Here is a 17,311-nt window from a genome sequence, read left to right as displayed (position 1 = left end):
TATTTCAGTGTTTACAAATCAGCTGTCACAATCTTAACAATAGCGAAACGGTCTAACAAAGTATAAGGAAAGAAAGAGGTAAAATGAATTGTTAGATACCTTTTGTTGATGTCGGAAATAGCACAATTTAACATTAGCGGCACGGTTTTTCGAAGAAGGATCAAAGCCGTATATTAAGCATTGTTTGTAAGCTCTGTTAGGCAATATGCAACGTTGTCAAAATACTCTCAAAGCTTTCAACTTGTCCCGATCATTTTGAGATCAGCAACCTTAGGAATAAGATGGACGTCTTAGTGCTCTGAGAAGATGGCTCAAGAAATATTGTTCCATCAAGAGAACTACACGTGATCGGAAAGAGGAAAAATAACATCAAAGCCGGGATATCTGTAAAATTTTACTGGCCTCCAGAAAGAAAGTGGTACAAAGGGACTGTCATAGAAACATTGAATGAAGAATCTGCCGTACCATCTGACGAAGATGTACCTCTGTCTTATCTGCTGAAGAAGGACGATGTATCATCCCCTACACAAGAACAGGACGAGAGTGACTTCGATGCCGAAAGTGAATTTCTTGAAGATGTCAGTGACCCGGATGATCCAGATTATTTGCCAGGAAAATCGCAACATTGTGAAGCAAGAGGATGCAAGGATGAGGTCTTCTCCTCGTGTTCCAGATGTCACATCCTTCTTTGCTGGGATCATTTCGTTCAAGATAAAGACTGTACATTACACAAGAAACGGGGCGTTATTGACAATTCAAAATGTGTGGTAAACAAAGTGCAGGATAACAATTCTTTAATATGTGATAGCAATGCCATCACTAGAGACCACATTGCAACAAATCCTGAAAGTTATGATGTCGACGAATCACCAAAAGAAGGCTCTACTACAGCTTCTAGAAAAGGAGGGAAGAAAAATCTGAGTAAGAAGTTACGTAATGAAGGCTATGAATACTTCAGTTCAACTACAGGGAAGGTTGTTAAGAAAAGAAGATTGCTGAAACCCCCCTGCACAGGCTGCACCCACAAAGGAAGGAAATGTTATGTACTGAAGAACAATGAGAAATCACGAATAATTATTTTAAATGGATTTTTCGATCTTGGAAACTTGCAACGTCAAAGGGAGTACGTAGCACGACACGTTGATGTAGAAGATACGAGACAAAAAACCACAAAACAAGCATCGAGACGTACAAAAACACAATTTTACTATGTTTCCCTGGATGGAACAAGGCTGAAGGTTTGCAAGAAGATGTTTTTGAATACTCTTGGAATTAGCGAACGATTTATACGTACGACTGTCACGGTATCTTGTGACATGCTAAACGCAGTTCGATATAAATTATTTTTTGTTTATTGATTCATTTTATGCACAAACAAGAAAGTGTGAGGTTTGATTTTATTTTTGTGAATAAACTTGTATCCGAGCCAGACGTCGGGAGTTGGGGACGAGTTTTTCTTGAGTGACAGCCGCCGCCTAGAACATGACATATTTGCACCAACGCGGAGATAAGGAAAGATTATTTTCGCCGCTACCGGGCTTGAGTCGCAGCAGGCGTTCGAACCCATGTTCACGGATGACCAGGAAAACCAGCTGGAGCACAACTCTGCAAGGATCCAGGACGCGTCGCCGACCGCGCCTTTCAAGACAATGGACAGAGGTCATTTCCATCCCCTGAGAAAGCGAAGCGAAGCCACCTTAGCGTGGGTTTCAACGGACGAATTTGAATCTCTTATATATATGCGGTGCTACCATCCCAGAAACAGTTTTTACCCGGATTTCATAGAGAGAGCATCTGCGCGCTACACTCTCGGGTGATCATTGCTTTGTGTCCGTGAACTTTGTTTCCTTACGTACTGTGAGCAACTTGCAGATAGAGAGTTACCAGTGTGCGCCTTATTTTGGTGAAGATTACGCGGTGATTTGTTTTTGCCAAGCGTGGACTACGTAAGGATGGAGGGCTAAAGAAGATAGAGAAGGGAGGCCGTCGCTTCCCTGACACCCGCAACGATGCATCGCCATCTTCCGACGAAGCCAGTCAGCCAACGCCAAAGACGACACCAAAGCCAACACTGCCCAAAGCCCGAAGGACGTTTTCAGAACGACGCCGATCGAAGCCCGTCACCGGAGAGAGAGATTGAAGGACGACTCCAGAACGACGCCGATCGAAGCCAGAGGGAGAGATTGAAGGACGACTCCAGAACGACGCTTCCAGAACGACGCCGAATCGAAGCCCGCCACCAGAGAGATTCCTGACCGGCGCGTGACCACGTACACCCGACGCTAGTGACGAGATGAACGCCCGAAGTTCTGAGGAGGTGCAAGTGCAACAGATCGTCGCAATTATTCTTCGTCGCGATCGACCTTGGAGGACAATTTCGCCACAAAGGAACCGTGTGCAAGTCCCGCGTCCAGGAGAGATGAATGACCACGCCATGTAGCAGAGTCTGGTACAGTATACTTCAGAGGGTCTCATGTACATGTAAACGTGCGTCGTCAGTATCAACACCGTACAGTTAACGCCGAAGTCTCACTTATTTGCAAAGTTACTCAGGAAAACCCAAACCTAACTTCCGCGTCTAAAAATTGTTTTGGTATTGTTATAAAAAAGGGTAATTTCATGTTCAGATGTTCTAATTTAATTGTCTGCATTCAGCGTTAGAAGCTCCATTTCATTTCTTTAATATTTAGTGTAAATTGTCAAAGTGTGCTCCATTTCTTGTGTAACCGACCGCCCCCGTCGCGCCATTTAATTTGTCAATAGTTGACTGATGAGTCCTTTTTAATTGTGGAAAGCGTAGTTGTTTTTATTGCAAGGTCGTGTGCGTGAAATAGTATTATTTGTTGCATAGTGGTTTTTAAGGTAATTTTTGCTCGCGCCGACGATTGATTAGTGTATTCCGGCAGCTGGAGTCAATTAAGTTTTTGCATCACTATGTAATTAAGTAGTTGTTCTCATTGGACGAGAGAGGCTTGTGTGTAATACCCCCGTCCGAGAAACTTGTATAAAGTCGTGCTTACGACTCGATGCACACGTTCATTCGAACGAAAGATTTAACCACGCCGACCCAATTGTCTTAGTTAACCGCTTTCCGAGGGCTGGCGCTTAAGTTAATTTAAAAGAGCACAGGAGCTGGAAGACAAATGCCCTAAATTCACATAAAGGTTTAAAAATTAAAAGGAATGATATGTTAATGAGATCCATGATTTGTATCCATACTTCACATGTAAAAATACCTCATGTGTGTGAAAGAGAGAAAGAGTGAATGTTGTGAGAGTGAGGAGGCTTTGTAAACAGTTGTTGATTGCAATATTTTTTTTGTTGTTACAATATATATTCACCTTTTTACCGTTCGTCAGTGTTGTTATTTGACGTTTTTCAGGTACCAGATATTATGCTATTAGTGTTTTATGATTGTTCGAATCTACATATCAAAGGTAAACAAAACAGTGTAACATTTCAAGGTATCAATCTCCGCCTCGCAATAGTATGACAATAAACGACCGTCTCAGTACCGAACTTGATAACTGGACCGTGAGTCACGACCGGTTTCCCGTACACATAACGACGTTTGGCCCCGTGCCGGGGTATGATTGACACGTCATTTCGGGGACCGTGAGTGCACTCGTTACACGACAGTGAACAACATTCAAGAAACAGCCATATTAGTAACTGAAAAACGAGGTGGAAGATACAAACATTTTAAAGAAAATGACGAGAGGAAACGGAGTATAGTAGAAGATCACATTTCAACAAAAGAGTATCTGCAATGCCAATGCCAATGCTTTATTAACAGGTTTTTTGTAAGTATCGGGACCATTGTGCCCTTGACTTACTATCATGTTCTTACAAAATAGTGTATATACAACATTTTTCTTGCTATAACCCGGGTCGACTGTCGGCCGGGATTTGGACAATAGTTCATCTGTATTATTTCACTAATTCGAAATTGTTGAGTTCCTTGTTATAATTTTGCATTGACAGAGGAAGGAAATAATCACTATTATTTTTCAAACCATACATAGTTCGGTGCACTGATGAAAAGTTCTAATCGCAAAGTACATTTTGCACATCACTTTAAGACACAAAACATAAAATAACCACATAGAATAATAATAATGATAACAATATATAAGTAACAATAAGTAACAAAGAAACAACAAAATCACAATCTGTGCTTTTATAGCTGCACTATCAAGGAACACTAATCTGCTCCATTGAAAACAGTACTTTGAAGTACTCATAAACAGGGAGTATATGTAACACATAACACAATAATACAATAGCATTTTTGAATTTAGATTTGTTCAAAATTTCGGGGCATGGAGTGGGTCATCCGGACCTGTGGTCGAGTTCCAATGCCCCGAACCGCTGGATTTGGATGCTGTTGGATCTGGCTCCAGAACTTGTAACACATGGCATATATAGCAGATTGAACATAATCTAGTTCAAGGTCCTCATGGATTTGTAAGATACGAGTATCTCGGCTATGACCAGTAATAAGTCGAGCAACATTATTCTGTATAATCTGCAATGTCCTTATGACTGAAGGTCGGAGATGACCCCAAGCTGGTGCTGCATACAGGAGTGTGGGACGTACCATCATCTTATACACATGCAAGCGAGTCGTCAGTCCCAAGGTAGGATTTCGGAAAACTGGGTACAATTGTCCAACTCGATTTTGTGCTTTTGCTGTCACAGTTGAGATGTGTTTATGGAAATTTAGTCTTCGGTCCAAAACCACTCCTAGATATGTGGTAAAAGGTTTGTCCGGTATAGAAGATCCCTGGAGTCGTAGAATCTTTGGTAGTTGTCTATGTCGACGTGTAAATAAAACCGCAGCACTCTTCAGTGAATTATACTTCATGCACCAGCGAGTAGACCAATCTTCCAACTCTAATAGTTGTTGTCTCATCCTGCTATAGCATAGATCTTGTAAAGGGCTATTTGTAAAGATGGCAACATCATCTGCATAGGTAGCTAACATGCATCTATGAGTAGCAGGGATATCACTGGTATATAAAGCAAACAGAAGTGGAGATAAAACAGCTCCCTGAGGGACACCAGCATGTATGATTTTAACGGTAGATCGAGCAATTAAAAATTGCACCTGAAATTGTCTCTTTTGTAAATACTGATCCAATAATTGCACCAAATAAATAGGAACTCCCAATTCCGATAGTTTCACAATTAATCCAGAATGCCAAATTCGATCAAAGGCTTTGTCGGAGTCAAGAAATACCCCTAGAGTATGTCGACTGAGATTAAAGTTTCCTGTAACATACCCCACTACTCGGACCAGTTGCGTAGTAGTACTATGATGTTGACGAAATCCGAATTGATGATACGGTAGCAAGCCTTTTTCATCCACCACAGCTTGTAATCGTCTGAGTAGTATATGTTCAAAGATTTTGCTAACATGGCTCAGAAGACTTATAGGTCTATAATTCTGTGGTAGAAGAATGTTCTTTCCTGGTTTTGGCAAGAGGATTATTTTTGCTAGTTTCCAACTTGATGGATAATAGCCGGTAAGGAATATAGCATTGAAGACTTTTGCTAGAAAAACTAACAATTTTCTGGGGCCGTTCTTCAGTTGTAATGTAGTAATAGTATCAAAGCCAGGTGCCTTACCAGGTCGAAGAAGATTTATAACACCTTTGACCTCCTGAGGGTTTGTGAGAAGTGGATAAGCTGTGAGTGGTTCATGACGTAATTGTTCCAGTTGATGTTGAATCTTCTGGATATAATTGCCATTATGCGGTTGATCTGGTGTGTGGAATTGGTCCTCCAGATGTTTGGAGAACACTTCAGCCTTCTCCTCTGGTGTGTACACCATGCCATTTGGACCCTGGAGAGGGTAGGTAGCAGATTGTGGATTCTTTCGCAGATAATTTCTTAATAATTGCCAGAATCTACTATCCTGCATTGATATCCCGGAGAATTCGGTGTCCCAATCTGCCTGTCGCTGCCGAATGAGATATCGGCGAAATCGATCGTGAAATTGATTATACAACTGTTTGTAGCGATGGTTATAAGTTTGTTGCCATTTCCGTCGGAAATATTTTTTACAGTTCAGGAGGATCATACCCTCACGGGATAGACAGCCATAGTTATTGTATAACTGAGGGGTTCTGATAGTGGAGTGAAGATAAGAAGTTTGTATACCTGCTGTAAGGTTTTGTAAAGCCGAATCAATTTCGGCTGGGGTTTTTAAAGCTAAATGCAAGTCAATGATAGGCACTAATTGTCGAGTGTAAGCATCCCAGTCTGTTGTAACATGATATTTTGGAGGAGGAGGCTTCAATAAATTATGATGAACAATTTCAAAGAGTATTGGTTGATGGTCCGAGTCTAGATCATGAATAACATAGGGACCAGTCATAATATTTACACCTTGATATATCAAGATATCCAACACATCTGGAAGTCCACGTCCTCGTGGATAATGAGTGGGTTATCTTGGGGCAAGAATGGGCAAGTTCAATTGTTGGACACTTTGGAGAAGAGAGGCACCTCCACGGTTCACTACACGCGAATTCCATGCAGGGTTTTTACAATTTAGATCACCAGCTAAAATCACTTTGCGGCCCAAGCGAAAAACAGTCTCTAGTTCTTGTATAGGAATAAGCTGTTCTGGAACGTTATATCCTGCTATCAAAATTAGTGGGTCGGTGGTAGTTAATAGTTCAATTATTGTGATTTCTAAAGCTTCTAGAGCTGGATTTGGAAGTTGACGTGCAAATAGCGAAGATTTCACAACTACAGCCGTACCTCCTTTCCGTCCCGGGAACCGATCGTTTCTATAAATAGTATAATTTGCAATTTTCCATTTATTACGGGGTTTCAAGTGCGTTTCATTCACCAGAGCTATATCAACATTATATTCACGTAAAAATTGTTTGAAAGTCAGGAATTGAGTACGAACTCCATCACTGAACACACGTCAATGTTCTACTTATCGGAGTACCTTTACGGGCCATTTCCGAAAAGGTTATCCAAAACATCCATGGCAACACTGAACTTATCTACGATTGTCTTGGCATGACTAATTCGCTGAAGTCCAGATTTAATTTTTTGAAGAAAACCCCTGAAATCGAAAATTTCTTTTATGCTAGTCCAAATGTCCTTAAATTCCTGGCCTCTTGTATTAGTTTTTGTATTTGCAGCAGTAACATAACTCCTAGTGTTTGGTAGTGCAGGGAAAGCTGTCTGGTCTTGTAAGGAAGGAGGTGATTGCTTAGGAGTGTCAGAAGAAGACTGTACACCATTTTTGCGGAGTTCTTGCGCTCGTTGTACACGTTGGAAAATTGGACAACCGCGAAAGTTAGCAGGGTGGTCACCTTCACAGTTTACACATTTATCAGGTGATGTACGGTCTTTTTTTAGGGCATTTCCGTGTATCATGTAATTGAGCACATTTGACACAGCGAGCTATGGCATTGCAGTTCTGTTGGGCATGTCCAAGTCTCTGACATTTAAAACACTGTATAAATTGCCGTGGGTGATACTCCTCTATCACCACACGGTGTTGTTCAAAATATGGTTCTTTATAGATTCCTTTCGCAAATTCAGTCTTTTTAATGGTCAGCAGAAAAAGAGGTAATGGCACGAGTTTATGGGTACTTTGATCCTTCTGTTTCAACTGAGATACCTTGAGCACATCATAACCTAGTTCTTGATAGAATCTGCCGATATCCATGATATTTGTATCCATTGGAAGTTTTCGCAGTACAACTTGAAGTACCGGAAACCCTGTTTGAGTCCCGGTTGCATATTCGAGATTATGACCTTTCAGATGATCAATAGCAATATTATACTCCTCCATAGTGGCAAAGTGAATTTTTGATCCAGTAGAAGTATGGTATATTGTAGGATTAATTTTAAGTGCTTTGAAGTGTTGGGAGAGGGCATAGAAATTGTTAAGGTTAAACACATATATGGGTGGTGGTTTCATTCGACGGGTGTCTTGAATAGAATTTCGTGTGCTTGTATCATCCCCTTTGTCACCAGGAGCATCCTCAGTTTCGTGTTCCTGAAGAGCACTAAATTGATTATTCAGTGGGATGGATATTGGCTGATATATCGGTAATCTCCTTGCCGTCTTCTTGCTGAGCTGAAAGCCCTCAGCATCCACTCGGGAATCCTCACCAGATGAATCGCCACTATCACGGGGCCTCTTGTTGGAAACACTAGTTGTAGATTCGGTTTTCTGTAGTTTAGGGTCCGTAATAGCATCTGGGAGCGAATTCGTGGAATTATGAAGTGATTCTCTGGAGCGAAAGTTGGGAACAGTCGATCCTTGTAATATGTGTGGTCCATGTATTTCTGTCAGATCCGTATCAGATGAGGAAAGCTGAAAACCACGTCGTCTGTATCGAGCAGTCCTGAGTGGAGGGGATTTAGGTGTTTCAAAGTCCTGTTTTTTCATTGTCGGAGCTTGAGGAAACGGGAAGCAAATTACGAAGACGCCTAAGTTGGTGAAAAACACCCCCCAATTGCGTTTTCGAACACATTATCGGTGCACACAACACCTGTCAAAGTGTACACCACGATTTGTATCTTCCTGTTGTGTCCGGAAGGAATGAAGCAAATGTGCAGTACGATGTCTTTTATACAGCACGATTACCCCGCACTCGCGAACCGGTGATTTTTGCCGAATTACACGATTACACGAATATACTAGCTCTCAGTTCCCCAAAGTACAGTCCGATGTGAGATTTTAATTAGGTTTTATGCACTTCGATCACCAATGGAAAGCTGACGAACCACAAATGTGGCTAACGGTGTATATAATGCGATCTGAGTCCACTGATTCAAAAGAACTGTTCTTTGAATCAAAACAAAGCACCGTCTTTGTACTTCGCTAAGCACAGTTTTTAGCGATTTTTGTACAATTATTCACAACCACGGAACCGGGTTACTTACATCGGGCATCTGACAACTTCCGAAACACTAGATAATATCCGGATAACACTAGAACTTGATTCTTCTTACCGTAATTAGCGAAAAATAGAGAGCTCAACGCAATACGTCCGACTCACTTATTACCGCCAGCGGAAGTCCGAGTATCTGCATTCTGATTTAACTGTAAAGAAGATGTATGAGATGTACAAGGATGAGATTGACACAACATGTCAAGCATCTTTGCAAACATACACAAATGTTTTCAAGGTATGAATCTTGCATTTCATCAACCCAAAACAGATCAGTGTGGATTAAGCATTACGTACAATGCGGGATCTGATGAAGATAAAATGAAGCTAGAAGATAAATTTAAGCAGCACGTTGCAGAGAAAAGTAAAGTGAGAGAATTGAAAGCAATAAGTAAGACTACAGCGACCTGTTCTGCTGTTTTTGATCTGCAACAAGTTATTCACTTGCCTATGTCGAACCACTCATCCGTGTTCTACAAAAGACGTCTGGCTAACTACAACTTCACTGTCTATGAACTGAACACGAAAAATTGTCATTGTTTCTTGTGGCATGAAGGAATCAGCAAGCGTGGATCATGTGAAATAGCAACATGTCTTTACCAGTATCTAATTAAAGTGGACCAAGAAAAGAAGAATACAGTTCACTTATATGCTGACAGTTTTGTTGGCCAAAACAAGAATAGGATTTTGGTGGTTGCGCTTATGCATGTAATGCTAAAAGCAGAGAATATAAAAGAAATTGTGCTCAGATTTTTTGAGCCTCATCATGGGCAAAACGAGGGAGACTCTGCGCACAGTGCAATTTCCAGATCGTTACGGTACGTTGGAGATATATTTGTTTCCTCTCAGTTTGTACCCATCATAAAACTAGCCCGAAGAAACCACCTTTACATCGTGCACAGAATGCAGATGGAAGATTTTCTGAATTTTAAGGCAATTGCTGAAGATCTGAGGCCTTTCCAGCTTAACCCATTACTGCCCACTGTCGACATTTGTCGACATAAAATTTAATAATTTAGTATAATTTTTTTCTCATGGGTTTTGTGATATTTGTTTACAACGATAATTTTCGTGGATGAGTTGGCAACTACTTCAGCGACTGCAGCAGAGTGACCTTCAGTTTCCCTCCACAGAGCTTGGGGAGTCATTGTTGTTCACACGTGCTTGCATTGTGTTTGCATCGTGCGCTATGGCTGCTAGCAATAGGTATGTTTTTTCGTATTATCCTAAATCTTAATTAGGTTATTTTTATGTGTGCATAAATAGCACATGTTGGTTATATTTACGCTATGTTCACTTTCTTTGAATGGTTGTTATCATCTTCTACGTACGTCGTTATAATTTAGTGTCGACATTTGTCGACAGTGAGCACAGACGGGTCCACTGTTTTTATCACCGGCCCTGTTACGATATCAGTTGTATAATTTTTCCAGGTTGACTGTAGAGCAGATCGCTTGTATATTAGAAGAGACAGACGACCTCTTAGATGCAATTGTATACACCGAGCCTCCTGAGAATGTTCTTCTAAGCGATGGTGATAGTGATGAAGATGAACCCGTTGGAGATATGAACAAACTTTCTGGTAATCAACTTCGGACAGGTGCAGTGCTGGTTTGCTCCAAAATCACCGATAAGGGAATAGTGCATTTGAGATAGGGTGAACCAGATGATGATGCGTGCGATAATGTTGCAGCTGTTTCAGTGTCCGATGTGCCTCAGTTTGATTTTGGAAGTCCTCCGCAGAAGCGACCAAAATCTGAAGCGTCAACAAGCAAAGATCCCGGTAGTTGCATTCAAATCGAGAGTAAACAAATCAAGACTGGGGTAAAAGTTATACCTTCACATCAGAGAATAAAGTCTCAAGTTCGTAAGTGGGAAAAGAGTGACATCGGAGACAAACCTTCGATCGAGTTCACACGTCCCGACTTTCTTCAAAATGATTTCACACCGGTACAATTGTTCGAAATGTTTTTGGACGATGAATTTATTGAATTTATAGTTCAATCCACAATTGAGTATGCTGTACAGAAGGGAAAACCTGCATTTACATTGTGCAAGGATGAACTCAAACTTTTCTTTGCAATATTATTCCTTTCTGGATACAATGTAATGGCTAGAACCAGAATGTATTGGGAATTATCTGAAGATGTACATCACGCAGGTGTTTCGAAAGCAATGTCAAGGAATAGGTTTCAAGAAATACTGCGATACATACATTTTTGTGACAATTCAAAACTAGACGCTGTTGATCGTTTTGGGAAGATAAGGCCAGTTTGGTCTATGATAAATGAGCGTTGGCTTCAATTTTATCTAGGTGATACATATCTCTCAATTGACGAGTCAATGGTGCCATATTATGGGAGACATGGCGCCAAACAGCACATCCACGGGAAACCCATTCGCTTTGGTTTCAAAGTATGGGCATTGTCGACGCGTCTTGGATATCTTATTCAAGGAGAGCCGTATCAAGGTGCTGCGACGGGAAATACAATACCAGAATTGGGAGTAGGTGGCTCTGTAGTCATGGATTTGATATCCGAACTTTCGGCTCATTCACGGCTCTCTTTGTTTTTTGACAACTATTTTACTTCCATTCGTCTGCTGGAACATTTACAAGCAAACGGTCACGATGGAACTGGTACGGTTCGCCCAAATCGTGTAGAAAATGCTCCACTTCCGGATGTTAGTTCGTGCAGGAAACAAGAGCGGGGAAGTTACCATCAACTAACAGACAAAAGTACTGGCATTACTCTTGTACGCTACCATGATAACAACATCGTTACAGTAGCATCAACTGTCTCGGGTGTGTCACCTCTGGGACATGCAAGGCGATGGAGCAATGCGGACAAAAAACACATTTCAGTTCCTCAACCTTCGTGTGTTGCTCTATACAATACTTACATGGGTGGTGTTGACCGCATGGACCAAAACATTGCATGCTACAGGATTAGTATCAGGAACAAGAAGTGGTATTGGCCAATGATAAGTTATCTGCTTAACGTTTCCATGAACAACGCATGGCAACTTTACCACCTGACTGCTAAAGGAAAAGAAGATGGGCTTGATCTGCTCTCATTTACGAGGTATGTAGTACGGAATTATATGCAGTCGTACGTGAAAAACCGTCCACTAGCAGGAAGGCCAAGCGTTAAAGTTTCATCCAGAGTATTGCCTGAAGTGCGATTTGATGGCACATCACATCATTTGGAAACTGTTTCCAAGCAAGTACGTTGTGGACATTGTGGAAAGGCTACAAGGAAGAAATGTAAGAAGTGCAATGTCGGATGCCATATACAGTGTTCAGAGGCATTTCACACACAGAAATAGATCAGCAACACTTACACAAAGTCGCATTGTTTTCTATTTCCAAAATTTAATTATGTTTTTATTTAGTTAGGTTCGAAAGTAGCAACTCAATTCAGAAATAATTGATAGAATTTTATTATGTACCGCTGCAAATGTAAAAATATGAATGAGCATTGTAATTTCTTGTAAATATGTTCATGTATCAATATAATCTGAATGTCAAACAATAAAAATATAAAATATGTGGAATTTCGTTGTAATAACTGCCCATATATTTAGTAAAATAATCATGTTTATTAAGGTTTTGTTATTCAGTATTGATGGTGCCATCCGTGCTCACTGTCGACATTTGTCGACATGCTAAAACTAAAAGACTATTGGTCGAAAAAAATAAAAATCATTATTTTGGCATTATTTTAGACAAACTACAAAAGGGTTTCAAAGGATACAAGAAATTTCGAAAAATAAATAATTTGGGCAGTAATGGGTTAAGAAGACCGATGATGGTATTAAGTTCAGTTGGAAAGATATTCGTGAACTACGATTGCAGAGCAACATGCCAGATACTATCTACATAAAAGACAAGTTTACTGCAAGAGAATCCCGCATAAATCGTAGTAATAAAAAGATGTAATACTAAAGATATAGCTGCGAGAATGCCACCTCCATTGAACAAAGAATCTGTGAAAATAGCGCAAGAGAAATATGCAGATTTATTGTCAATGTGTGAAGGTCCTTTTCCCGTTGTTCGAGACAGTGACTGCAAATGCTTTTACGCAAATTTGAATCACTGAATCTGTTTTCCACTCTATTCCACAAAAATGTTTTATTGATGTTTATGTAATGTAGCCAAATTATCTCCTAATATTGTACTCTTGTTATGTAGTAATTTTGCATGTATAGCTTTTTAATTGTACTTGTAGTGAAGAGTTTTGTAATTTGTACACGTACTTAGAGCATGTAAATCTAAAGAACTTCAAAATGAAAATAACCATTCACTTTGAAAAAAAAAGCGTCATGAACAATAAAATCATAAATATTATATAGTTTTGCTCACATTTTGACTAAAAAAGAAGATTTCTCAAATCATGAAGCTGTAACTTGATACTAATTTGCATGGCGTATCTCAATGATATTTCTGTGTGAGTAATTATTTTGATCTGACATACCGACGTATGTCAAGAAATTATGAAATTTCAAGCACGTAATGCAACACATGTAACATTCAACCACACTATTTTACAGCAGAAACATAATACAATTTAATGACAAAAGAAAATTTGTTATGGGGTAAATAGTTTTCTCACAAATATCTAAGAAAGTGTGTGCGAAAACGTTTTTTGCTTCTCCTGAAAAGTTGGAAAAAATGAGATAGGTCGTTATTTCATTGGACGGACGATATGCATAGTAGATGGAAAATGAAAATAAAATTAAAGTTTATAACAAAAGTTAACCGTGGGTTGTGCCCCATCAACACTCCTTAGCTACATAATTAATAATTTAAACTTAATCCTAATTATCACAATTGTAATATCAGCAGTTATTGGAGCGAATGATCATCTTTTGTTCACAATTTCACGAGCTAAAATTTAATTTTATGTTATATTGTTGGTAGTATAATTGTTTTGACTTCAGTTGTGCACCCTGAGAGCCATGCAGGTTGAGTGAGACATGTTCAGTTCAGCCTATGGCAATAATGGAGGTAACACGCGACGAACAATGTTAAGATGATGTTACAGGAGCAGTTTCTTTCAAAGGTAATCACTGCAGATGAAACTTGGATCCATAATTTTGATCCTAAGAGCAAGAAATCTCCGGCATCACCCCCCCCCTTCCCCACCCAAACGTATTGGCTTCTGCTGGAACAGTTATAGTCATCTCATTTTTTATATTCAAGGCATGGTTTATCAGCATGACGTACCTACACGCACAACTGTAACTTTACAATACTATAGCGATGTACTGAAAATTTTGCAAGGCCATATCAAAAGCTAACGGCCTCATTAAAGTGCAACAGGCTGCACCACGATCTCACGGAAAATGACGTGAAGTCCTCCCTATAGTCCAGACCTGGCCCCATGCGACTTCTTGCTTTTTTCCAATTTGAAGAAACGCCTTCGCAGGAGGCATTTTCCATCATTAGAAGCAGTAGTGAATGCTGCGGAGGCGATCGAGAAACGACTTCCAGCATGCCAGTTGAATTACAAAATTCAAAACACATTCAATGGGGACTACTTTGAGAATGACTATCAAAATTATGAGGATGACTTGTCATTTTTTATTGATCATCCCTCGTACATGTAGGAAGCTCGAAAATTGATCACATGTGAAACCTTTTTGTTACTTAGGGAATATTAGTAGAAAAGTGGATTCATGAAATCAAGGAAAAGACCCAGGCTAAAAAGACAAAGGTAAAGCTTTCACCTATGCATCGCACCGTGCCATAAAGACACATAGAAAGTGTGTAGGTAGTGGAGTGGAGATGATGTAATCAACACTACGTTCTGGCCGCCGTTTTCACCCAGACTCGCCCCCGAGTAGAATGGGATGCACAACCTTACTAGGTGATTTGACCATCATCATGTACATACATCCACTTTGTTTTACGAAATTCGACGTTTAATAACTTAATATCATGTCGTAAAATAAACAAGAACTTAAACCGATTCACTATTTCATATTCTTTACTGAATTTCAGAGACGTGTATGCGGAGATCCAGTTCCGGGAACCTAAATAGAGCCAAAGTTCGAACCTTGAAAATGACAGTGATAATAGTCTGTGTTTTTCTCTTTTGCTGGACTCCTTACTACATTATATGTATATTGTAAGTACACCTTTCGGGGTTAAGTTTTTCAGTTACCCACAGTCTATAACGGTCAAGTATTGAGTAACAGGTAATTGATCTAATTGCCCGTTATTAAGAATTAATTACAATTGGTAATATTAAAATCCGTCGCGAATAAAGGTGTCTAGTGACTGCCTTAGCCAACGCTAGCTTCCTCAAACACCGTTTTTCGCCCGAATCCGGATTTACATGCATTCATATGGAGAATAGCAGGTAAAGAGCAACTTCTAAACCAATGGACCGAATTGGATGAGATTTTAACCAGCGGAAGACCACATCATGAAAGTACAGATTCCAGAATTTCAGCCTAATCAGAACTGAACTACAGGAGTTATAAATTATTAAAGATCCATCGCTGGATACAATGGAAGACGATACCACGTTGAGATAGCCCTAGCTGAACGTGCCCAACACAATACCAGACGACTTGGACTAATCTCTGCACGAGGCTGCTAGCAGAGGTTAAGGACCGGCCAGAGCTTCGACCAGGATAGGAGGACAACGGTCAAAGCACCGAATACAATAAATAGGCACATACATACAGAGGCTAGGGCGTCACCACGTTCAAATCTTGCAAAAAAGGGATTTTTGAGGATAGCGAGAAAACAGTTTGCCTAGAATCGACACCAGAGTGTGAGCTACGCGCGACCAAGCTCGGAGTCGCGATCAGACCCGTGGTCTGGATTTGTCTTTTACTCGAGTGAGTGTTTAGAGCCATGGAGTAGAGCAGAGTAGACCCAGGGGGTCGTTTCCCCCTCGCCGTCAATGCATCCGTGCACATAAGTGTAGTTATGTGAGAATAACACCAGACACGTCCACCTGTGTCAATCGTCCGAAACAACGTCCTAAGTTAGTAGAAGTTAATAACAATTGATAGCAAAGTTAATACCGAAGTGCATAACAGCCAATACTAAAATTAATAACATTTAATATCCATGTGTGTCCATGTGAAACCGCGAATGGCTCATTACGTATGTTCGTCTCAACGCCTAAGCCTTGTATCTCTACGTACGAGTGACAGCGAAGGACTGACCTATTACTGCGCTAGTTGTCGTATGGAGTCGACAGTGTACGTGTACCGTCATGAACGTGCCAGCGAAGTGAACGAGTGAAGCCAGGATCCGATGATGCCATATGGAACTGCCGAGTGATCCACTTTCGCCAACCAGGATAACCGCGAAGTACAACACCGGAGTGTGGACGCCTTCCAAAACTGTAGGACCACTTTCACCCTACCCAGGTCAGAGGGAATGCAGCGAAGGTATGATCCAACCATGTGCGTGTGTGAGAGAGAGGACACCAATCTACCGCGAATCTGCGTAAATCAAATCATTTCATAACTTAACTCAGTGCTATGGCATAACTAGACATCCTTATTCCGGCGGACTAATCAACGTTATAGATCAAAGTGTATGTTAACAGCCAAACAATAGTTCATTGAAATATATTTGTACCTCCAGAAAAGATAAAAGGGTTGGCACAAAGAACAATTATTCACATTATACTTAAAACCCTAAACGGTAAATTGTAAAAGGCAATGTAGCCAAGAAATAGCATGAGTATAGTCAAAGTATTAATTAATCTAACATTTTTAATTGTCATATTGTCCCAATATGCCATGGAATGTATGAATGAATGAATGAGAGATCGAGTGAAAGAGGGCAAGATGTACTGTTTATTTATCTGTGCTTTAATATATGTGTATATTCTGAACCACCGTAGTACTATGTCACGTCATTTCAGGTGCTTGAAACAAATCCTCCTAGGTTTATTCTCGGTAACTCCGACTGTAGGCACTTATGCTGACCGTCTTATAATTCATGTAATGTTTAATTAGAGTGACAGGTGTGTCACGGGGAGCGATTCTGCGTTGTTTTCTTGTTGCTTAGTTTTACGCACGTAACAAGTCTACTTTATCTTACTTCCAAGTTAGCTAATAATGTTTATATCTCATTTCATCGAATTGCTATTTCATGTAAATAATATTTAATTATGAAATTGTCTCGATATAATTATTTCTGTTATCTTATACTCGTTAAATGCACTGTACAATGGGATGCACAAGTATTGCTCAGAAAACTGTTCATCGCTATTTTTTAAAAAAAATTTCTCTTACGTCCTACGTGTTCCTAAGGAATGGATTTTTTAAACGTATGCTTGTAGTGAGGTCGTCAGCAGCTTGTTTGGCGTTTTGCTGCAATTCTTGAAGATATCATTGCGTGAAAC

At 40.2% G+C, this 17,311-nt stretch overlaps 1 protein-coding gene across 2 annotated transcripts in view; it reads left to right on the top strand.

The window, feature by feature from the left end:
- Positions 1-17,311, top strand: part of LOC146002167 (adipokinetic hormone/corazonin-related peptide receptor variant I-like) — an 80,193-nt gene that overhangs the window by 46,982 nt on the left and 15,900 nt on the right. For both annotated transcript variants that reach the window (XM_083139891.1, XM_083139884.1), the window contains exon 6: positions 14,938-15,064. In XM_083139891.1, the coding sequence (XP_082996017.1) occupies positions 14,938-15,064 (127 nt within the window). The remainder of the gene's footprint in view (positions 1-14,937; positions 15,065-17,311) is intronic.

This window comes from Lepisma saccharinum, chromosome 1 (genome assembly GCF_977018435.1).
Source record: "Lepisma saccharinum chromosome 1, izLepSacc3.1, whole genome shotgun sequence".
In the NCBI taxonomy this organism is placed as follows: Eukaryota; Metazoa; Arthropoda; class Insecta; order Zygentoma; family Lepismatidae; genus Lepisma; species Lepisma saccharinum.
The sequence above is the reverse complement of the archived record's forward strand: the minus strand, read 5'-3'. Positions and strand labels throughout refer to the sequence as shown.